The sequence below is a fragment of the Cervus canadensis genome, chromosome 13 (genome assembly GCF_019320065.1).
Source record: "Cervus canadensis isolate Bull #8, Minnesota chromosome 13, ASM1932006v1, whole genome shotgun sequence".
Taxonomy (NCBI): domain Eukaryota; kingdom Metazoa; phylum Chordata; class Mammalia; order Artiodactyla; family Cervidae; genus Cervus; species Cervus canadensis.
Window position 1 is genome coordinate 16,469,018 of NC_057398.1, and position 24,259 is coordinate 16,493,276.

The 24,259-nt window shown below is 45.6% G+C and overlaps 1 protein-coding gene and 1 long non-coding RNA gene across 9 annotated transcripts in view; one reads left to right on the top strand and one right to left on the bottom strand.

The window, feature by feature from the left end:
- RGS8 (regulator of G protein signaling 8) overlaps positions 1–24,259 on the top strand; it is a 47,668-nt gene that overhangs the window by 13,900 nt on the left and 9,509 nt on the right. For 2 of the 8 annotated variants that reach the window (XM_043486099.1, XM_043486100.1), the window contains 5 exons: positions 809–881; positions 2,237–2,391; positions 2,792–2,920; positions 5,353–5,454; positions 6,716–6,780. In XM_043486099.1, coding sequence (XP_043342034.1) covers positions 2,895–2,920; positions 5,353–5,454; positions 6,716–6,780 — 193 coding nt within the window. In that variant the 5' untranslated portion in view covers positions 809–881; positions 2,237–2,391; positions 2,792–2,894. Of the gene's footprint in view, positions 1–320; positions 447–469; positions 665–808; positions 882–2,236; positions 2,392–2,791; positions 2,921–5,352; positions 5,455–6,715; positions 6,781–24,259 lie in introns of those variants that run through there. The other 6 variants (XM_043486103.1, XM_043486101.1, XM_043486104.1 and 3 more) reach the window with 6 other exon arrangements.
- On the bottom strand, positions 4,434–23,949 carry LOC122452468. Its single transcript, XR_006272708.1, has 3 exons — positions 23,816–23,949; positions 6,845–6,903; positions 4,434–4,571 (listed from the first exon to the last, which is right to left on the bottom strand). It is a non-coding gene; the product is annotated as an uncharacterized LOC122452468 (long non-coding RNA).

Consider the following 24,259-nt stretch of genomic DNA (forward strand, 5'->3'; position numbering starts at 1 on the left):
TTGTGTGGTGTGGCTTGGCAGTGCGGCACAATAGAAATTGGGAAAAAGGGGGTGGAATTTAGATGTGTGACCTGCCCCATAGCTTTCTTGCTCTCTGCATTTATCACATCACATCACACCCAGCAAGACAGCCCCCCTCCTCCTGGTTCATTAGGAGATTTGATTCGGCTTGGCTCCTGCTGTCAGCAGCTGTCTGGGGGCAAAATCTTTATGCTCCCTGCTCCCTAAGCAGCAACCAGCCTTCAGCCAGCAGCAGAGCTCATTAGAAGACGCCCCCCACCCCCCACCCAGACCCTTGATTTTCAGCTCACTGGTGGTGGGAAAGAGTTAATACCTCCAGCTTCGCTGCCCCCCTGGGCAGCCTCTGGGTGCCGAGGGAGGCAGCTCTGGGCTGTGGGAACTTCTCCCTGAGCTGCTGAGCTGCAGCCAGAGGAGCAGTGAAGCAGGTTAGTGAGGCTGAAGACGGAGATGCGGGAGGAGTGCCAGGCGAGCTCCGCTCAGGGGCACCTCCTGCATCCTGCCAATAAGGATGGGCGTGCAGCCTGTGCCCGGGAGCTGAGCCGCCGCCCGCTGGGTGTAGGCTGCTTCAGTATTTACCGAATGTGACAAGCAGAGAGAAGAGCTTTCAGCGGGGCCGCTTGCTGCCCGGCTCAAGTGGTGGGAGGTGTGTTGTGCATGCAGGCGTGTGGATATGTGTGTGTGTGTGTGTGTGTGTGTGCGTGCGCAAGTGTGCCTCTGTGTTCATGCACACATGCCCTTCACCCGCCAAGGATTTGACTGCTAAGAGAAAGATCTACTCTTTCCCCAGAGCTCCTTACCTGCAGCCTCTCTGACCATCCCGTTGGCAAAGACCCGCAGGCCATGAGGACTGGTCAAAGACAGTGAGTATCGCTTGGGTTTCTCTCTTTCCTCTCCGGGGTGCCCGTGTGGGCTGATTGCATTATCCATATTTAATTAACCTGCCTCTCCATGCATATTGATTGCTTTCTTCCCGCTGAGGCTCTTAGTTCCTCTTCCCCTCTTTATAAATCTTTGCTCTTTGCTTTTAACCTTTTTTTTTTCTTTCCCCTTGAGTATCCTCTCTTTCCAATATGTCTCAGCCTGTCTGCCCCAGAGTCACCTGTAACTCGATGCCTACTTATTAGGGCACATGGACCATGGTACCATCACACCTTTGACCTTCCTGGGTTCTGCGTAACCCCAAACTCTTCTATAAATCGAGGGTCAAGTAGGGAAGAGACCCCAGGTGCTGGGATGAATGAGAAAGGTGGAGTCAGGGTATCCTGCAAACTCTTATGTACTTGACTCTAAGCTGATATAAGGGGTGGTGGAGGGTTTTAAAGGGCAATAGTGGCCAGTGTTGGATGAGGAAGAGAGAGGGCAGATGTCTAAGCAGCCCTGGGAAGCCAGCATGGATGGTGGTGGGACTGGAAGAGCCGCAGGGCAGGAACGGGAGGCCAGGTGATGCTGCCCAGGTGACCTTGCCTGCTGTGTGTGGGTGGTAGTACCTGATTCTGCTCGGCCCCAAGCTAGTAAAGGCTCCTGGCCTGGGCGTCCCCCTCCTCTGGGGCTCTAACCCACAAGTCAATGAAAACAAGGCTAAGATACCGCAAGTAATGGTTTCTGGTGACCCTTATGGCTGTGAAGGACTTTGATTTCCTGACTTCTGTGCAAGCAGGTATATGCACAGTTAGGGCACAGATTAAGGAAACATCCTTGATGTCAGGAACACAGCCCTCGCTCAGTCTCCTGCACACAAAGTCTAATCCTCCCCCCACCCCGGTTTTAATAAAGTAATCTTTTAATTTGATTAATTATAGTAGTATGAGAGAAGGTATTTTTTTTTTTTAAAGTATTGGTGAAATGTTCCCGGTGATATCAAAATAATTTAACCTGCGTAGATCTTGCTGGGGCTGTATCTATCTAAATTAGGTTTCTTTGAAAATGGATTCTATGTTTGGTGTCAGGGTTCCCAGGGGAGCCCTTAATGGATAGGCTGCTCTCCTCACGTATTTCTTCCTATCAATTTCGTCTGTGGGAACAAAGGGTTTGACGCCCTGAGAGTGGGACCCCCAGGAGAGAGAGGGGGTCAGTCAATCAGGCCTCTACCTAAAGACCCCCGTTTCCCTGCTGCGCTTCCTGCTTCAGGTCCGGGACAGGCCAGTCCCCAAACTGTGGAAGGTCAGACAGTCTCCATCTGGGCTGGAGAGAGTGACTTGCATATTCATTTCTTCAGCCTGTGCCTGTGATCCCCGCCGAGGGGCAAACCTGAGAGGCGACAGTGCCTGACGTGCCTCCCTTGGAGTTCCTCCAACCTTCCTCCCGCTCTCGCCCTCCCCGGGCTCCGGGCTCCGGCACTCCCACCTCCGGGACAGGTCCCCTCGGAGGGAGGTGAGAAACAGCCAATCAAAGGATTCTGGAGCAGGCGCTGACCCCTCCTCCCCCACCCAGGGCTGGCTGGTCACTTGGGCCCCACTCGAGTAAGACAGAGAACAGTCATTTGGGGCGTGCGATGCCGTGCCTTCCTCCCCGGGGAGGGGCTCACGTCCCACTTTAGGTTGATGGTCAGTAGCCCAGGAAGCAGGGACTCCTGACCCACAGGCAGCAATGTGAAGCCTCCCAACACCTGGTCCTCGTCCACCCTGGTTGGTCACCCTTGATCAGGACAGGAGACATTCGTGGGGGACGGGGGTGTGTGGGGAGGTATTTTCTTGGCAGACAGTCACCTGCGAGGACTTGCAGTGCAGTCAGAGAGGGGGGCCCCCTCTTACAGCAGATTCTTTGATTCTAGGTGAGAGGACGTGAAAGGGTAAATCCCTGAGCCCTGCAGTCTTATCTCCCGCCCCGTCGTCCCTGCACATCAGCCAGAGGGTTAACCATAAGCGGGCGCCCGTATGGCCGCTTTACTGATGCCACGCAGGTAACTGATGCTAACATGTCTTCTCACCTTTCTTTTCTCTTTTTCCACCTTCCCACCTGCCCTGCTGTCTGAGCCAGCCCCAAACCTTCTAATCCTGTAGGTGGATTACTGGCCTCCATCCCCCAGGCCTCCTGTGTGGACTGTGCTCTGTTTGCCTGGATGCTTCTTGCAGAGTTGAGGCCTTGCAAGCAGAACCTGCCTTAGCGCCAAGCCCTGCCCTGCGGGATGGGACTCAGAGGGTGGGACTGTGCATGAGCTTGTACTGAATCATTTAGGGGTCTCTCTGTGTTACTGGGATAGAGAAGAAAGATGAGGGCACCTTTGTTTTTAAAGTAACCTTAACCTTTGACTCGTGCTTCTGCTCCTGTTATTTCCGACCTAATGAAAAGGTTAAGTTTCAATTAGACAAGATAGAAAGTCAGAACTATTTTGCCCCAAAGGATATTTTATGGAAGATTTTTGCAAACTATTTGGGAGACTCACTGTTATCTTGGTAACAAGCAGCACCCTTTACACTGGCCCCTGCTAAACCTTGTTAGATGGCTTGCATGGATTTGCCATTTATTGAAATCCTCTTAATTGCTCTTTCGGGGGCATCGACCTGACTATTCACTGACTGATGTTTCTGAGGCACCGAGGAATGAGCCGACTCACTCTGAGTTGGTTCTGGCCTGTGGTGCAGCCGGGGCAGGACCTGCACTTGAATTCATGGAATGTGATGATTCAAGGACCCTTAATCAGTTGCTCCATTAGCCTGGTGCTGGGACACCCTGTGATTTGTAAGAGCAAGTGGACATGACATGCTCACTGTCGAGGGAGAGAGAATGGCTGTAGCCAGTGTTTTGAAAAGCAAGGAAATCGATGGCTGCACAGTGAGCCTAGCTGAGATGAGAGCTGGGGGCGCAGGATGTGCAGGAGAGGAGTTATTTCTGGGACCTTGGATGTTCTGGCCTTAAAAGGCTCCTTGGAGATGGGCTGTGCACGAGTTGTCCACGCCCGCCACAGGTAATACCATCCCCATAGACATTTGCTGGATGAGATTTCTGTGAACAATGACCAGGGTCAGAGATGAAAGCCCATCTGAAGTAAAAGCACTTAAATTGGATCTCACATTTCTGCCCAGATCCAGGATTTGTGAAAATGAGGACGGGAAACCAGGATGGAAGAAGTTCCTTTTAACAAGGAGAATAACGTCTTTTTGGACTATTTCCACGGCAAATTGTCACCAGTGTGCACATGGCGGTCCCCTTTTATCAGTCACTTTTAAGTCCTGCTCATCCCAAACTCCTCCCTCTTACCTTTGCCCTCCATCCAAGGAGTGGTCACGGTTAGGGGTCAGGGGTCAATGAACTTAATCTCTCAGGAACCAGGGAGTAAATATTGTCAACTTCATGGGCCATACAGTCTGTCCTCAACCACCCAACTGTGCCCTTATGTTCAAAAACAGCTTCAGACCATATATAAACAAGCAGGGTGTTTCCAATAAATAAAGTTCCAATAAAATTTTATTTACACAAACAGGTATCTCTCAGGGCCATAATTTTCCAATCTCAGCGAAAGGTCAAAGGGGGCTAATATTGACAGTCAGAAAGAGATATTATCTTCACTTCTCTTGGAGCTGTCACAACATATAACTGCAAAGTGTCTGGTCCTTAAGAAAATAAAAAATTTGAGAAATTTAAGCACGCATGTTAAAATTTTAAATATGTTGATTGAGATTAGTCAAAATACAAATAAGTGTATGAGAGCTTAGTTAAGTGAAATTGCTGACAGAGGGTACCCTGGTTCTTAGCTGCTCGTTGTACCCACTGCTTCTGCTTCCCACCTGCAGGCATCAGTCCTCACTGGCCTGTCGTCATTCATGTTTATCCTCAGGTTGGTGCAATGAATGGGAAAGACCTGAGGTAGAACTGACCTGCCCTGAAGGTCCCTACTTTGTCTGTGCTCTGAGATCCCGTGACAGGCATCACTGTATCACTCGAGCATCTCTCTGCTCTCCGTGTGGATATCACTGGGGCTCTATAGCCAGGAGTTATTGCTGCTGCTGCTACTTTGCCCTCCTAGAGGGAGAGCAAAATGTGGATTGTTACTTTGTCATCACTGTATTTCCTTTCCCCACAGAGAATCCTAATTTAGAAATTCATCCAAGCTAATGACCTTCATTGACTTACCATCAACTTGCATGTCAGCTTTAAAAAGTGTTAAGCCTCTAGGGCTAGGGGACCTATTACTATTCCGGTCGTCAAGATAGGGAGTGAGTATTGCCCTTGATCCTCTTGGTGTTTCTCCTCTCGCTCATGAAATCTTCAGGGGCCACCTGGGGAAGGATGGGAGCGGGGCAGGGCTGGCTTCTGCCACAGCAGCTCCCCTTTGGGGGCTGACAGTTATTTTCATGACAGTTCCCCATCTTTCTGCCCCTGTGTTTGTTGCAGGAACAAAGGGATGAGGACTCGACTGGGATGCCTGTCTCACAAGTCTGACTCTTGTAGTGATTTCACAGCCATTCTTCCCGACAAACCCAACCGTGCTCTAAAGTGAGTAATATGGCCACACTGCATCCCCGGAGTGTCGGCCGTGGGATGCTCACGCTGGGACTATACAATCTCTTCTTTGTTAGATGGCTGAAGAGATGAGCAGAGTGACAATAACTTCCTGTCTCTTGGCGGCTTCTTTTCTATCTTTGAACACGAATGAAAGAATGTTATTTTCCTTTTCAAAGCGTATGGCTTTAAAATTCAGAATAGGGACCCTCCTTTTTCTCCTAAGAAAGCCAGATTAGGCACCACTCTTATAAAGCTGCAGTGAAGAATACTTCTTTGTTCTACTTAATTGTCAACCTGAGCTTCTCAGTTTGGAAACACTCAAATCTACTCTTAAAAATCTGCTTAGGTTGAGATGATCTGGTTTCAGTGCCTGTTCTCTGTGCAGGCACTGTCTTAAGTGATGTCACAGATGGGACCTCGTTTAACCCTCATGGGGTTCTGTGATGGGTGCCGTTATCCCCATTAAAGAGGTAAGGAAACAAAGGTGACAGGAAGAGATGCAGTCAGGAACTCAGCCTAACTTTTTTGTTTCCAAGTCCAGCTTCTTTTCGTTGTGATTGTGATATGTTAATTAACTAATTTATTAAGTAGAGGTATAGTTGGTTTGGTGGTTCAGATGGTAAAGAATCCACCTGCAATGCAGGATACCCACGTTTGATCCCCCGGGGCGTTAAGACCCCCTGGAGAAGGAAATGGCAACCCACTCCAGTATGCTTGCCTGAAGAATTCTATGGACAGAGGATTCTGGCGGGCTATGGCCCATGGGGTCACAAAGAGTCGGACATGACTGAGCAACTAACACTTTAATTTTCTTAGTTGGTTTACAATGACATCTGATTTCTTATTTTTTTAATTTTGCTTTTAATTTATTTTGGCTGCCCTGTGCAGCTTATGAGATCTTAGTTTCCCTTCCAGAGATTGAACCTGGGCTCTTGGGAATGAGAGTACCGAGTCCTAACCACTGGGTTGCCAGGGAATTCCCCTACAGGGGCATCTTTAAATGATGTACTTTCTTAGTTTTGCTTTTTAGACTGAAAGCCAACTTATTAAACTTACAAAATCCCAATTCTGAGATTCTTCTATCAGCTACTTAAGAATGTGTACATTTCTAGCGACAGGATTGCAGGAGTCCAAGTGTGGTCTTCATTTGCCCTCCATTGTTTGATTTGTTCTCATGAGCAAATCTCAGTGGTGGCTGAAGGAGAGGAGGTCATTGCAGAAATATTCAAGACAGATGTTCCTTCTTTCCTAGGAGACTATCCACAGAAGAAGCTACGAGGTGGGCGGATTCCTTTGATGTACTTCTCTCCCATAAGTGTAAGTAAAATTCAGGCTTTATTATGTCTCGGCAAATCATTCATTTTGTAAAAAATGAACCCACCATGATCCTGGTACCGTGCCTGGTGTTCCAGTCAGCTCCAGCCTCCACCTTCAGAGAGCCTGAAAATAGACAAGAAAACGTAATTTAAGTGCTCTGGGAAGAGGGCCCTTATTTTCTGTTTTCTGAGCTGAAAGTTTGGTCCCAAGAAGCCTTCATGTCTCAGCAACTTTAGCAAGAAAGAATTTGACTTAGAGAGTTGGAGTGATGGGTTCATTGGGAATGAAAGTCTAGATTCCATCCAGATCTTGCTTTATAAAATTAAATGACCTCCCCCCAAGTCACTGGAGAGCCTGGGGTTACTCATCAGTCAAAAGAATATTTTGTGCATTTTGTTATTGACTTGAGTTCGCAGAGTTTTGAGTTTTCTTATCCCTCCTTATTTGGGGGGTTTACTGCCCCAGCTGTATTATACCCTCAACTTGGTCTTAAGTTTCATTAGTACACACTTCTGATATCTCTCCTCTTCTGATTCCCCCTTTCCTCTTCTCATATGCCTTCTGTTTGTCACAAAGACAGAAAGAGTTGTGCATTTTGCCATGAAGGAGGGGCATTTTGATGGCAGCCAGATTTTTCAGCTCTTGCTTTTTTCCTCGTCATAAGCAAGTCCAAGTTCACTGGGCTTCACGTCCTAGTGGCATGAAAAACATGACAGTGGGAAAGCAGAGGTGAAGAAGACGGAAGGGTCTTTTGAGGAGAAAAGAGGGTTTTACACAGACATTCAGTGCTCCCCGTGAATTCGTCTTATTGGCATTAGGAATCCTGATTGATCTGGGAGCAGGAGGGGAGCTTTTGGCATGGAGAATGGGACACGATTTTGCATCGCAAAGTGAAGGGCATTGGCTGGTATACACTTGTGTTCTGGATTCTGACCCAGCTCGGCTACCAGAGAGTTGATGGCCTTGATGGGGTTGCTCGATCTTTAGAAAATAAGTGACTTTGCTTTCATCTAGAGGAGCAGTTCCTTCTAACCATATCCTTAGTCCTAATACTAATTAACAAATGCTTTTGAATAGATTTTGAAGTGAATTGCAAAATTTAAGAATAAGCACATATTGTAACGAGTAATTTTGTGAGACAAATAGTCATTTTAGTGTTCTATGGATTACAGTTAGGAAGGAAAATAAAGCAGAGAAGATACAGCAAGTATAACGTATGGCTGTAACCCCAAACAGCAAACTTCTGTGGTGAGTTTGCCAAGGCAGTGGCGTATGCGCGGTAATACTTAGGATTTGACAGTAATGGTCGTTTTTTTTATGGGGCAATTCTGACTTATTTTCTGGAGTCACAATAGGCGGCTAAACAAGTGTCACTATCAATTTACGCCTTCTTTTCTGGTTGGATTTGATTCAAGGTCATCTTGAAGTTTGGTTTCTATTTCAGCCTCGTGACTGACTCAGTTTAAGTCCCTGAGGCTGTTTCCTCATTCTTAAATGGGGATGCAAATACCTGTGTGCCACCTGTCACCCAGGTGTGAGAATCTTCACAAGAGGTCACCTTTAGATGATTTTTGGGGTTCTCTACACAAAGGTGCTTTGTGAGAATAAGGTGGAATTTTTTTTAAGAATGAAATTTTAAAAGAATTTTTCTCAAATGAGAAATAAACATGCCTTGAGAATAAGACTGCAAATTTTGCTGCCAATGATTAATAAGAAGCCTTTACAGACAGAGTTTATGGTACTAAAGCTAGTGGATGGATGCTCAGGGTATATTTGGATTGTTTCAGTGGTAAGACCCGGAGATTGAGAGGTTTAATTGTATTTGCTTGATTCAATGGCTTTTAGAGCTAAAGATACTTGGTTCTGCTTCTGTCACAGATACTTTGAGTTTCCAGGAATGAAATAACAATTTTCTGGGAGGGAGATTCTACTAAGGGGTTACAAGCTGATACCAGATTGCCTCTTTGTTATAAAAAAAAAAAAAAAAGATACAGAAATAGGCTTTTTGAACTTCGAAGTTCTGTGATCCTTCTTGGAATCTGATGTTCGTTTTTACTTTTTTTACTATGGAAATAAAAAGCCAATGGAGTGAATGTCTTTGAGAAGCAAGGGACTTTTATTTGGGGGCCTCTGGCAGAATTTAAAGGTTTTAAAACTTGAACATTTACTCCCCGTGAATCTGTGGAGGGGTCAGAGCCCAGCCTACCTCCAAGAGTGTTGGCAACTTTCTAAAAGTCTAATTAATTTTTGTTAGTATTATGACTCAATTAGGCCTGATTAAGCTTTTCCAAAGGGATTACATGTGTGCTGGTCTCTTAGGAAGGACAGCAGTTGATCAGAGGTGTACAGGAATTTAAACAACAAAATATCCTAAAAAGAAAAGAGAATGACTGAATGGGCTCCAGGAACACTTGTGTTGGTCTAGAACACACTGGCTGGGAATTCTCCAGGCAGCTGTCCTCCCTGCATATTCTATTTCAGAAAATTCAGATAATTGTTCTTGTTCCCTTTCTCAATCGACAGAGCATCTCTGCCATCTTGCCCTGCCTGGATGTTTTCATTCTCTGTAAAAGGTGAACTGAGTCCTCATTATGGACAAAATCTATGCTAAGTCGCTGATGGGCAGGGGGCTGCAAGATGAACCGGACTGTCCTTCCCTGGTGGAGAATGCAGCCTCCTGAGAAAACAGGCGTGCCTACAGACAATTCAAGATATAGGCAGTGTGCTAAGACTCGGGGAGTGGGGAGTAATTCAAGATTTCAAATAGGATCTTGGCATCCAGTGTTCCTCTTAAATGCTACCTAGTCTGTGTTAGAGGTCCTTACCAATGCAGAGTAGAAGGGCTGCTTTTGGCTTAGAACAGGGGTCCCCAACCTTTTTGGCACCAGGTACTGGTTTCATGGAAGACAATTTTTCCACAAACCGGAGTGAAGGGGTTGGTGGGTGGGTTGTTTTGGGGATGATTGAAGTCATTAAATTTTCTGTGCACTTTATTTCTATTATTATTATATCAGCTCCACCTCAGATCATCAGGCATTAGATCCCAGAGATTGGGACCCCTGGTTTAGAGCTTTGTTCCATTTAATTGGGGAGCGTGTTTCTGCTCACACTGACTGGTAGTCAGACCTCTCAATTTTGACCCAGCTCTACTGCTAAATAGCTGGATGGCCTTGATGGAATCCTTCATTCTCTTGGAAGATCTGTTTCCTCATCTCTACAGTGAAGGATCTGGACTCAGGAGGACTGGATTGAGTTCTGCCCTGTTGTTCTAGGAGGCTGTCTATAGCAACCACCAGGATTGGCAATCATTCGTCACCTACGGCAGGTGGTTTGAGTCAGCACTGCCTGCAGGGTTATATAAAAGTGCTTTAGAGCTGAAATGGCTTGGGCAAGCAGATGAGAGGTGAGGGGACCTGTGTTATGAAGCCTTCTCCCCTTGGCAGGATCCCACTGGACAGGGATGCCCCTCATGGGTTCAAATCTCAGGCAAAAAAAAGAAAACAACTTTACTACATTTTAAACCATAGAATATAAAAAGCTGGAATGCAAATACTTGAAGCAGTTTTATTTCCAATTACATTTGCTTACAAATGTAGTACAGAACTGAAAAAGCACCCGTGGCGGTCTAGGAGATAACTATTTGCTAAGTGCTCTTTTTTTTTAACTAACAAATGAAAAATGAAATTGAAATTGCTGATGGCTTCATTAGATAGAGAGGGATTTCTAATGTGCGTTAATTTGGCATCTTTTTCCTGTTCAACTAGTGACAATTAGACTTGGTGCCTGTGTGTGTGCACGTAGTCTGCCTCGGGGGGTGTGTGTGCGTGCACCCACCTCTGCAGTTCAGACCTGGGAGAATTTCCCAGCTTGTGGGAAATCTTTTCTGACAGGTTGCTGGGGAGTACAGAATTGTGTGTCTCCTGCTTTTATTCCTCATGAGGTTCAGACATATGCTTGTTATTTGTCCAGCTTTTAGTAGGACATTCAGTCCTTAACTCTGAATTGATTCTCTTGCCTTCCCTCTGTCCCTCCCTCCCTTTTTTTTTTTGACATAGAAGTTGAAATTCATTCCAGTTTTAAGGTGAAGGTGGAGACCATGTTCCTTTCCCCTTCCTCTCACTTCTTTCAGTCTGATCCGCCACCTGGATGACAGAGCACCCCATCCTGGGTCTCCTTTTGGTCCTTGTCCTTGTTTCATTGCTTGCAGAGCATGAAGGGTCCAGACTGACCTGTCTCTACCAGGCCCAGGGAAAGCTAGCTTCGTGGAATAGTATAATTGAAAGCTCTTTTACATTTGCAGAGTTAGTATTTGTCTCTGAGCAAAGGAGACCAGTAAAGAAGCTTTTAGCTTAATGAAAAAATTAGCCCCTTTAGGATAATGATTGAGATACAGAAAAATAATGATGTGACCTGGTCACATGGCACCCAAACAGAAAACTCCAAACAAGCAGACACTAAAATTATCAGCTCACGAAATTCCACACTTGTTCATCCGAGTGGCCTTTAGCTCTAGAATGTACAGGTTAATAATCAGATTTCCATTTGTCACACAGTCCTCCCCTCATTCCTCTCCAAGCCCTAAGGTTCTAGAACAGTGTTACTCAAAGTGGGATCCATGGAAGGCCACATCAGCAGAGGATGATTCGATGGGAGCTTGTGAGAAAGGCAAATTCTTGTGTCCTGGCTCATACCTACTGAATCAGAATCTCTGCAAGTGGGGGTCTGCAATCTGTTTTTTCTCTGTAATAGTGTGTGCTCAGTCATGTCCAACTCTTTGCAACCTGGTGGGACTATCGCCCACCAGCATCCCCTGTCCATGGAATTCTCCAGGCAAGAACGCTGGAGTGGGTTTCCATTTCCTCCTTCGGGGGATCTTCCCGACCCAGAGATGGAACCCACGTCTCTTGCATCTCCTGCACTGGCAGGCAGATTCTTTACCACCGTGCCACCGGGAAGCCCATTTTTTCTTTAGACCCCCGGTAATGTTGACGTGCATTGAAGCTTGAGCAACACTGCTCTCAAATACAAGTAGGGAAAGCTATGAGCCTGGAACATCTTGGTAGGGTAGGTGGTCAGTGTTTTCCAAGGTAAACACTAAAGGCTGGACTTCAGTTCTCCAAAGCTCTCAGACAACACATCTGTTTAAAGGGGGCATCATCCGTGTATTGCAGAGTCCACATATGTAGCAGGCATGGTAAAGGGTATTCATAGTAAATAAACAAATACGGCAGGTGTGCTTTCTGGATAAAGTGAGATAAAGGTTAGAAAGAGGTACTTGAGCTAAAGATGGATGGAAAAGAAACTTCTCTTCCTCCTTACTACCCTCTCTGTTGTTGTTTAGTCATTAAGCTGTGTCTCTTTTGCGACCCCATGGATTGTAGCCCACAATGCTCCTCTGTGTGTGGGGTTTCCTAGGCAAGAATACTGGAGTGAGTTGCCCTTTCTTTCTTCAGGGGATCTTCCCAACCCAAGGATCGAACCCATGTCTCCTGCATTGGCAGGTGGATTCCTTACTGCTGAGCCACCGGGGTAGCCTGCCATCCTCTCTACATTGCTATAATTTTTACTTTCACCCACCCAGGAGTATGGGTGCACTTAGCCTTCATAGAAGAAGTGCCAAGAATATATAAGGCAGCTATTAAAAGCTCACTGGAAAAGGTTTGAATGAAAGCAATTGGACACTCATTCTGTTGCTTACCAGCTGTGACCTTTGCTAAATTATGTAACCTCTATAAACCTCACTTTCCTCATCTATGAAAGGGGAATGCTTAGACTTACCTTGTAGAGTTGTGGCAAGTATAAAATGTGATTGTGAAATGCTATGCATGGTGACTGGTGCATAGTGGGGCTCCATGAAGGATAACTATTATCATTTTTGTTATAACCCAACACTGAATTCACATGCATTTCATAACTCCTCTGTGCTAGAGATTGTGTAAGCTCCTTGATCCCATAGGGAGCTTGAGGTTGAACTCAGGGGGTAGGATGTGGGTCATGTTAGTATCACCAGTGGGCTTATTTAGATTTCATATCTCCCTCCACTTGCCACTTGAGGTTTTGACATCCTTTCCTCATAGCATCCCAATTTCCTCTCAATGTGTGTAAGAGAATCTGCCTGAAGATGTATTTTTTTCTTTTTTTAATTTAAATAACATTTATTAACAAAAGTATTGATTTTATTTTTAATTTTATTGGAGTATAATTGATCTGCAACATTGTGTTAATTTCTGGCATACAGTAAAGTGAATCAGTAATACATATGCATATATCTATCCTTTTTTAGATTCTTTTCCTCTATAGACCATTACAGAGTGTTGAGTGGATTTTCCTGTGCCACACAGTGGGTCCTTATTAATTATCTTGTTTATGTATAGTAGTGTGTATAGCAATCTCAGTCTCGCAATTTATCCCTCCCCTCCTTACCTCCTGGTAACCATTTGTTTGTTTCCTACTTCTGTGACTCTATTTCTGTTTTGTGAATAAGTTCATTCGTATCCTTTTTAAATATTTCATATATAATTGATATTATGTGATTTGTCTTTGACTTACTTCACTCAGTATGACAGTCTTCAGGTCCATCCATGTTCCTGCAAATGGCATTATTTTGTTCTTTTTTATGGCTGAGTAGTATTTATTGTATATATATACCACATCTTCTTTAGCAGGAGGTAGTTTTTAAAAGCCCAGTAGGTGAATCTGCTGTTTCCTCTTTGAGAGTCCTTGCAGTATTGTTATATCAAACCAGCTAGACAAGCATTCCCAAACACTGAATTTTTGAAATCTTTTAAGCTGTGGACTGTGTACACGGGATTTGACAATATTTCTCTTGTCTTTACAGTTATTTGTGGATGTTAAACTTTCACTCTATTTGGGGCACATCTCCTTTTTCACATCTTTAATTTAAAAAAAATTCCTGGCTAATTTCTTATAATAGTTGCAGATACAGACTCTATTATGTTCTATCTGTTACTTGACTCAGTTTCTGCTTGACAAAATAAGAAGGAACATTGGACTAGAAGTTTTAAGACCCAGGCTCTCCTTTCTCTTCTGTGACCACATCCTAGGAATAAGAAACTGTGCAACCCAGGGCCTCATCATTTCTTAGTGGTCAGTGTAGGGCTGGATCGTAGTATCTCCCATGTCCTTTCTGACTCAAAGACTCTAGCAACTAAGTCCTACTACTTCATAATCTATCATCTTGCTATATATACAATAACAAAGTAGAGATCATTGAAAAAAATTACATTAATCACAAGACTGAAGTACAATTAGCATACTAATTGCTTGCCAATAAATGTCAAGAACTGGAAATAGTTTGTTCTCTAAATAATCTTCCTACCTAAATCTTCTTAGCCGAAGTTATTTGCTTTAAAACCTTCATTCTGTAGATAACATAAAAGGAAGGCTTTGATCCTGGTGCTATTCTCATCACAAATTTCAAATTAGTAAGCTTGGTTCTGAATCAAAGAGGTTTTGATTTGCCATTAGTGTGTGTATCCTAGATTTTATAAATGTATATTCCTCTCCTCTCCTCTGTCTGACCTTGGACCCATGCGCCAGCTTATTTTTTCCAATTGGTCAGGGATGCAAGAGGACTCTGGTCTTTGAGACTACTACACTTTAGCAAACAGAAAGCTAAAAAAAAAAAAAAAAATCATTCTTGTGATCTTGTATTTTTCCAAGCCTGGGGACCGAGCTGGGCTGCAGCCCACCCCCAATGCCAGCTAAATCAGGACTCCTGGACCTTGACCTGTTACCTAAGCCCCCCTCCCCGCCGCACCAGCTGCACTGATCATTCATAGTGACCCAGTTTCTTTTCTTATGTAAGCACCCTGCATCAAAGAACTAGAGGGAGGGTGCTGGCAGCAGGCAGCGTGTGCGGCCACGGGTGTGTTCTTGGAGATGCTGTGCATGCTCGGGAGGACGTCAAAATTCTGTCCCGTGTTCCATGAATTCTGGTCACCAGCCTTTCCTCTCCTGCGACTTGATAGACACTAATTTCAAACATATCTGATGTCTTTAGAGCCTTGACTTCTTAGAGGGTCGTACAGAGAAAACCCAGTATGAAATAAAAAAGGAAAAAGGCGGATCCTCCTGTTTCTCTCATATTTTCATAAACTGTTTCTCACCCATCATCTTTAAGTTACCAGGGTCGTTTTTCCGTGTTAGGCATCTTTTTTTTTTTAATTGGAGGATAATCACTTTACAATGTTGTATTGGTTTCTGCCATGCAACAAGGTGAATCAGCCATAAGTATACATCAGGCGTGTTATGTTCTGTCCTATGAGTTCTTAAGTCAGCAAAGTACGGGAATAATGGTCACAAACATGTATGGAGCAATCACTGTCTTGGCGTCAGACTCTGCATGCTGTTTACACATATTAACAGTTTCATGGGGTAGGTACTATTAGCATCTGCATTTCACGGAGGAGAGAACTGAAGCTCAGAGAGGTCCAGTATCTTGCTCAAGGTCACCCTTAACTAGTGTGTGTCGAGCCAGAGCACATTCCCAGGCAGAACAGCTTCAGGACTCAGAAGTCACTCTTTCTGGCTGCCTGGAATCTGTGGGGGTGGTGAAGGGGGGATTCTATTTCTCTGGGTACTAGGGAGGGAACTGGGTCTGGGATGCCCCAGGGAGGGGTGGGTAAGGAGGGGTGGATGGTGCATGGCTGGGGAGGGGGTGGGGGGAGGGCAGAGGAAGCACAGCTAATAAAGCAGGTCACTCTCAGAAGCCAGTGGAGGCTATGAGCCTTTCAGAGATGAAGCGGCATCTTGCGTTTTAACCAACTGCAGTTTATGGACAAGCAGGAGGGAAGGAGAGGGTCCTGGCAGAGAGAAGGGGAAAGATGGAAGGAGGATCAAAAAGGGATGGAAGACAGAAGAAAAGGGGGAAAGGCAGGGAAAGATGCTGAGGAGTCAGGGAGAGGACCAGACAAAAGACTTGCTGGAAGGAGGTGGGAGGTGATAGAAGGGGGAGGAAAAGATGTAGATGGGAAGAAAAAACCCTGCTGTAGTCCCATATGCTTCCTTAGCTAGGTCAGAAGATCAGGAAAGGTGGGCCAGGTGGGAGACGAAGTGGTCTGTACACAGCACGGAAGGGGAGGGGCTCCTGCAGTCGTGGGGGTGGGAGGTTCCACCTGCATCTCAGGTTCCTTTTTGCAGGATGAAATTTCTCTTGCACAGTGAACCTCCGCCCTTCCTTGCTCAGAGCTGGCCCTGGGATTATAAAAGGGTGGGGATAGGTTGTGCTGCGAGGGGAGGGGAAGGAAAGGAGGAGGGCTGGGATCCCCAGGGTGGGTGCAAGCCTCTTTCAAAGACACTTTTCGCGTCATCTTTGCTACAGTGCTGCTGTTCGGGTCCAGACCCTCCCAGGCCTTTCTCCCTTCCTTCCCCATCCCTCCTCGAGCTCTTCCCTTGGGATGCCAGGCAATTTTAAGGACCATATTTTGCTTTGGTTCCCCTCCCATGCCCTCTGAAGCCTCTGAAATGCAGGCAAACACATTTTGGATCAAGGCCACCTGAAAGGATGCACTCTACAAGATCACTCAGTGGTGCTGTGTGATGGCGTCCTGGGGCCGGGGTGCGGGAGTGTGCCTGTCTGCTCTGTGAGGTACCCTCGCATCCTAGGACGGACACCTAGGGTGGATATCGGAGCTGTAGGAAAGAAGCGAGTTCGGACTGATTCCAGGTGATGCCTGGTACCTGGTAGCCTCTGTGGACAACACAGAGGAGGTGGTGGTGGTCGTTGTCTTGCCGGAGAATCCCCAGCTCTGTGGGCCAAATGGTGCCTTTGCCCTGGTGGGGCTTACTTTCATCGTACTGTCTGATTTGGGGTTATTGTCCATCCCACCTTTGGAGGAAGTGATAACGTGGGACCCACCAATGGTCACCAGAGGACGACAGGCAGAGTGGGCTCTGAAGTCACGTAGATGTGTGTGTAAATCCACCTTCCACACCTCACAGGCCAAATGACCACAGTCATTTCACTTAAACTTAGAGATGTTAAGGTATTTTCCCAAGATCTCACAGTATTCGAACCCAGGCTGTCTGACCCCAGAGCCTCTGCCTTGATAACAGGCTTGGTGTAGAGGTTATGTGAGTAGATAAATGGACTGGACGCTGTAAAACTTGGCCTGGGGTAAGTTCTCGATGTGTGATGGTGAAGAGGAGGAGGATGGAAAGCGATCGACTGAGAGCTGTGTGTGAGGCAGGCTGGTGATTGTGATGGGAACCCAGGGCGGAGCACTAACCCTCCCTGGGAGTTCATCAAATCCACCACCCTCACTTACAGACCAGGGTGCCGAGGCTCAGTCAGGTTGAATGTGCTAATTACCAGCGGCCTGCCTGTGACCGGAACTGGTGCTCTAGCTGAGACTGCAGTGCTCCCACCCTAGGTGGGATGGGCGGACTCACCTGGCTGCCTGACAATCTGAGGATGAGCCCACCATGCATTTTACTCCAAATCTCCCTCCCCACGGAGTCTGAGCTGCTGTAACTCCGTTGGATTCTCCTGCCCAAGTACATCCCTATCTCTGTCTTGTTCTCATCTCCCATACCCTTCCGCCTCCCTTGGTGACTTTTTTCATCTTCTCTCCACCTCATCTGTTGTCTTCATTCCTGGAAATTTCGTCACCACCATGCTCTCCAGACCTCCTTGGCTTGCACTGCAGTGGCTCTCCTCTCTAGTCATCACTGGCGCAGGCAGGCATCCCTTGGGACCATCATCATGCAGAGCTGGGGGCTGGACCACCAGCCGCAGAAGAATGCTGGCTCTGCAGTTTGGCCTCCTTGCCACTTGCTAACCATGCGACCTGCAGCAAGTTATTTAACTTCTCTAAGCTTCATCTTTCTCTGCTGTGAAATGAAGAAACTCTCAGGACCTATGCTGTTGATTTGCTAGGAACAGCAAATACCATGAGGCACACAAAGCATTTGGTGCTGTGTCTGGCCCAAAATGCAAGCTCAATACAAATTGGCAGGGAAAAAGAAATGCAAAAAGGCAAAATGGTTGTCTGAAGGGGCCTTACAAATAGCTGTGAAAAGAAGAGAAGTGAAAGGCAAAGGAGAAAAGGAAAGATATACCCATTTGAATGCAGAGTTCCAAAGAATAGCCAGGAGAGATAAGAAAGGCTTCCTCAGTGTTCAGTGCAAAGAAATAGAGGAAAACAATAGAATGGGAAAGACTAGAGATCTCTTCAAGAAATTTAGAGATACCAAGGGAACATTTCATGCAAAGATGGACACAATAAAGGACAGAAATGGTATGGACCTAACAGAAGCAGAAGATATTAAGAGGTGGCAAGAATACACAGAAGAACTATACAAAAAAGATCTTCACGACGCAGATAATCCCGATGGTGTGATCACTCTCCTAGAGCCAGACATCCTGGAATGCAAAGTCAAGTGGGCCTTAGGAAGCATCACTATGAACCAAGCTAGTGGATGTGATGGAATTCCAGTTGAGCTATTTCAAATCCTAAGAGATGATGCTGTGAAAGTGCTGCACTCAACATGCCAGCAAATTTGGAAAATGCAGCAGTGACCACAGGACTGGAAAAGGTCAGCTTTCATTCCAATCCCATAGAAAGGCAATGCCAAAGAATGTTCAAACTACTGCACAATTGTACTCATCTCACACGTTAGTAAAGTAATGCTCAAAATTCTCCAAGCCAGGCTTCAGCAGTAAGTGAACTGTGAACTTCCAGATGTTCAAGTTGGTTTTAGAAAAGGCAGAGGAACCAGAGATCAAATTGCCAACATCCGCTGGATCATCGAAAAAGCAAGAGAGTTCCGGAAACACATCTACTTCTGCTTTATTGACTATGCCAAAGCCTTTGACTGTGTGGATCACAACAAACTATGGAAAACTCTTAAGAGATGGGAATACCAGACCACCTGACCTTCCTCTTGAGAAATCTGTATGCAGGTCAGGAAGCAAGAGTTAGAACTAGATATGGAACAACAGACTGGTTCCGAATAGGGAAAGGAGTACATCAAGGCTGTATATTGTCACCCTCCTTATTTAACTTATATGCAGAGTACATCATAAGAAGTGCCGGGCTGGATGAAGCACAAGCTGGAATCAAGATTTCCGGGAGAAATAACAATAACCTCAGATTTGCAGACAACACCACCTTTATGGCAGAAAGCGAAGAAGAACTAAAGGGCCTCTTGATGAATGTGAAAGAGGAGAGTGAAAAAGTTGGCTTAAAACTCAACATTCAGAAAACTAAGATCATGGCATCTGGTCCCATCACTTCATGGCAAATAAATGGGGAAACAATGGAAACAGCAAGAGCCTTTATTTTTTGGGCCTCCAAAATCACTGCAGATGGTGACTGCAGCCATGAAATTAAAAGATGCTTGCTCCTTGGAAGAAAAGTTATGACCAACCTAGACAGCACATTAAAAAGGGAGAGACATTACTTTGCCAACAAAGATCCGTCTAGTCAAAGCTATGGTTTTTCCAGTAGTCATGTATAGATGAGAGAGTTGGACTATAAAGAAAGCTGAGCACTGAAGAATTGATGCTTTTGAACTGTGGTGTTGGAGAAGACTCTTGAGAGTCCCTTGGACAGCAAGGAGATCTAAACAGTCCATCCTAAAGGAAATCAGTCCTGAATATTCATTGGAAGGACTGATGCTGAAGCTGGAGATCCAATACCTTGGCCACCTGATGGGAAGAACTGACTCATTGGAAATGATCTTGATGCTGGGAAAGATTGAAGGCGAGAGAAGGGGACGACAGAGTATGATATGGTTGGATGGCATCACCGACTCAACTCACAGACTCCAGGAGTTGGTGATGGACAAGGAGGCTTGGCATGCTGCAGTTCATAGGGTCGCAAAGAGTTGGACACTACTGAGGGACTGAACTGAACTGAACTGAGGGGTTATTTAAAAAATTCCTCCTCTAACTTCCAAAATTTTTTTTTTCTTTTTAACCTTCTGCTTAGCCTCTTCCTTTTTAAGTGTCCCAACTGCTGGTTCCTTCCTGCTCTCCAGGTTCCAGCCTGGAGCTGATGTTCCTGTCCTTGAATGATGGGCACACCCCAAAACTAAAAGGTCTTACTCCTTTCCCGGTGCATCATAACCTTCTCCAGGAACTGAGATCTATGTCTTCATAGTGGTTTGCCTATTTTCTACCTGGTTCCTATTCTTTTTTCCAAAGTAGCTGTTCTAAACTCTTTCTACTCTCATCAGCATTCCCATTTCAGCACACACTGCACTTTTAATTATTCAATTGATTTTTTTATTATTTATTTACTTGTTTATTTTTGACTACCCTGTGTCTTTGTTGCTGTGAGCAGTGGCTACTCTTCATTACAGTGCCCAGGCTGCTCATTGCAGTGGCTTCTCTTGGTGGAGAGCTTGGTGTCCGGAGTGTGGGCTTCAGTAGTTGCAGCGCACAGGCTTAGTTGCCCCAAGGCATGTGGAATTTTCCAGAACCAGGGATGGAACTTGTGTCCCCTGCATTGTCAGGGAGACTCTCAATCACTGGACCACCGGGGAAGGCCCTCAATTAATTATTTGAAATAATTGCTTAGTGTCTGTTAACACTAGACTAACCTGGAGTTCTGTGAGGTTGTGACTTTATATGATTTGATTCTACTGTATCTCCAAAATCTAGCACATGGAGGCAGACCGCCTGCAGGGCTTTCCCCCCAAATTAAGAAGAAGATCATGGGTGTTCAAATTGATGCATCCCAAATATGTCCCTCCCTGAACTGTTTATCTCCTTCGACCCCTGCCCCTCTTTCTCCACTTTTGACTCCTAGGAAGTCAAGTTCTTCCACTTCTTGATCCTTCTCCTTCTCTAGAATTTGCTTTTACCAGATACTGTGCTTTTCCCCTTTAATTGTTTTCTTCCCTTGCTCCTCTTTTCCTTCTGCCTGCAAACACATCTGGAAAGACCCTGCTTTGGAGCCACATGGACGGTAGGGAAACTTGGCTGTTCTTACCAACTGTGTGACTGGGAAGTTTATCTGACTTCCGTATGTTTTAATGTGGAAAATTGAGAGTGGGTCACTTGTGCTATCTATGGGTCAGCACTGCTGTGAAAGTATACTGAGCTCCTGTGTGTGAAACCTCTAGCTCAAAGCGTGGTGTGGAGGAAATAGATAAAACTCTCTGCCGCAGATCCTAGATAAATAAGTAAGAAACATATCTTCAGTTCCTACCACTTTTCCTGCTAACATAACATAGAACCTCCTTCTGTATCCTGTGCCCAAACTACAGACTTCCCTGCATCCACACACAACTTTTCTTCTTTCTCTCTATCATGACATTGTTCTCTGACCTTTCTCCTGCCTTCCTGGAGACAACATTTTATCAATTAAACACTTTCTTTAAAAACATTATTTATTTAGATTGCATCAGTTGCAGCACATGGGATCTTCATTGTGGTATGTGGGCATCTCCTTAGTTGTGGCATGCGGAATCTTAAGTTCCCTGACCGGGGGTTGAACCCATGTCTCCTGCACTGGAAGATAGATTCTTAAACACTGGGCCACCAGGGAAATCCCCTCAATTAAACTCTTTCTTTTTGGTAGCTTCAATTCCTCCTGCTCAACAAGTATTTTCAGGCCAGATCAACATTTAATCATACCCAAGGCCATCTGGGAGAAGGAAATGGCAACCCACTCCGGTATTCTTGCCTGGGAAATCCCATGGACAGAGGAACCTGGAGGGCTACAGTCCATGGGGGTCTCAAGAGTCAAACATGACTTAGCAACTAAACCACCACCAAGGCTGTCTTACAAAAACCCCAACAGACAGACAGACAGACAGACAGACACACACACACACACACATACACACACACACCCCAGAGTTCTTTCCTGACTTCCTGTTTCTCTCCAGCTATGCTCTCTGATCTCTCTACTCCCTTTCTTGGAAGAGGCATCTAAATTTATTGTTTCAACTTCCTCCCCTCTCACTCACCCCGTACTTAACCACAGTATGACTAGGGCTCTCATCACATCACTGTCCCCGTTCCTGCCAATGGTTGCTGAATCTTGCTGGTGAGTCTAACAACCACTGCTTCTCATATCATATCTAGCTTGATCTCTGTGTAGCACTGGACACGGTGGCTACCTTCTCCCTGAAATGTTGACTCCCCAGGTCTTTTGGAGGGCTATGTCATCCTTCTGTTACCAAGTGCAAGTTTGCTCTGCGCATCGCATGACAGGCCAATGAACCTGAGAGACAGGGGTTGAGGCAAGGAAGAGACTTTAACTGGGGAGCTGGCTGACAGAGAAGATGGCAGGCTAGCACCTCAAAATGACCATCTTATCGTGGGGTCTGGAAGCCAGGCTCCTTTATAGATCCGAGATGGGGGAAGGTAAGGAAGCAAAGCAAAAAGTCCATTAATCTTGCAAACATCTCCCAGAAATGCAAGCTTCAGGCAGGGGATGTGTTCATTTCTTCCTTCCTGCCATCCACAGGTGGACAAGGTTCTGAACAAAGGCACCTTAGTTTAAACAATCAGGCAGAAGGGCAGGATTCTCCAAGGCAGGCCATTTTGTATGGTTATAATCATAAAAGCAACAAAAAGCAAGTCAAAGAAACAGTTCCAATGTGGAATCAGAACTGGCTTCTTCTCTGCAACACTTTCTCTGACTCTTTCACAGGCCTCTTGGTGTATGTGTATATTCTAAGTAGGCTCAATCATTTTAGCATTATTATTAGTAGTAAACATTAGTCTCAACTATTTCTGGTCACTCTAACGACGCTTCCTAACTGAAGGCCTCTGCTTGTGTGACTCACCTTTCCTGCCCGTCTCTTCCCCTTCTTCCCCTCCTGCTTTCACTTAGCTTCCTTCTCAGCTTCACATCTCAGCCTAGAAGCTTCTTCCTCCTGCAAGACTTCCCTCTTCTCCTCAGCTCTGGCACAGGCACCCTTCCTGGGTACTTTCACAGCAACCTACGCTTTCCCTATCATATCACTTATCATCTATACCATAATTACCATAATTATGTTATCTTGGCTCAAATTGCTCTTTTACTGTAAGTTCTGTGAACACTTAACTGTGTCTATGTTTTCTGCCCAGGCTCCTAGCAGAATGCCTGGGTTGCATAATGGGTGCGAGAATAAATGAATGAATGAGAAGAGATGGTGTTACTGCTGTATTAGATTGGAAGTTAACCTGTCTTATATTTTTTAACGCTGCGTGTTATTACTTGTGTGAACTCAGTCTAGCCCGTTCTCCAAGCCTCCATTTCCTCATCGATAAAGTGGGGAGAAGTAAAGCAATGATCCTGCGAGGACTTTGCTAGTGTTATCTCCCTTAAGTCACACAAAGACCCAGCAAAGCTGAGCTCTGATGCAAGGAGATAAGGTCTGTACCTTGGGTAGCGTGAGGCCAGACAGTTTCCTTGGGAGGGCGATTCTCACTGATACCATTGAGGAAGGCGGAGAGGTAATTTTCCTTATCTCTGCTTGCTCACAAGCACCTGTTCTTTGCTTGATGAAAAGCAAAACAAAATCTAACACGAGTCACAAACTTTTCAATTTGAAGAATTTAGCTTCTTCTGGTTTAAAAACAACAGGCTCTTGAGAGAGTAGTGTTGACATATATACGCTACCATATGTAAAATAGCTAGAAGGAACAGACTGTATAGCACAGGGAACTTGGTGCTCTGTGATGATAGAGGGGTGGGATGGGAGTGGGATGGGAAGGAGGTTCAGGAGGGAGGGGACTTAGGTATACATGTAGCTGATTCACTTCAGTGTATAGTAGCAACTAACACAACATTGTAAAACAATTAGACACCAATTAAAAAGAAAAGAAAAAAAACCCCAGGCCCTTCCTAGTCACTCTTCTGAGTCTCTTCACATTTGCTCCTTTAGATCAATGCGGTGTTTTAGGGTCCCCCCACCTTTTTCCTGACCACAGTGGGAAGGCACAAGGTCAGGGCCCATGGCCTGTGTCCCCCCCACATCGTGGATAGTGTCCCCGGCTCTGGTCACATGTGGACTGATCTCTGCTCCGAGGTCACTTTGCTGGAGCAGACCCCCACCCCCCACCCCTCACCTGTCACGGGCACTGAGTCCCCTCAAAGTCTCCGACGGCAGCAGGTAAGTGTGGAAACCTCTTGACCTCTTTGAGACCTTGGAGGAGACAGGATGTGGCACAAGAGATATTATGGACAGGAATTTTATGATTTGTCCTCTAACGTATCCTAAGACTTTGAACAGTACTTTGTACATAAGTAGGTTATTAAAAAAGTTGTTGAGTTGAATGAATGATTTTCAGACTCTCTCTCTCTCTGCCTAATCATTGCCAGGCCACTGTTTCACGTGCACTTTGATCCTCAGTTTATCTCACATTTCCATTCCCTCCTCTCAGGGTTTTGAACCCAAGGCAGGGATAAGGGTGAGTGGAGACCTGAGCAGGCCTTGCATATGAATCTAAACTGTGTTACTCTCCTCCTGCCTGGCACAGCAGCAATTTTATTTCCATCCTGCCTGGTGCGAA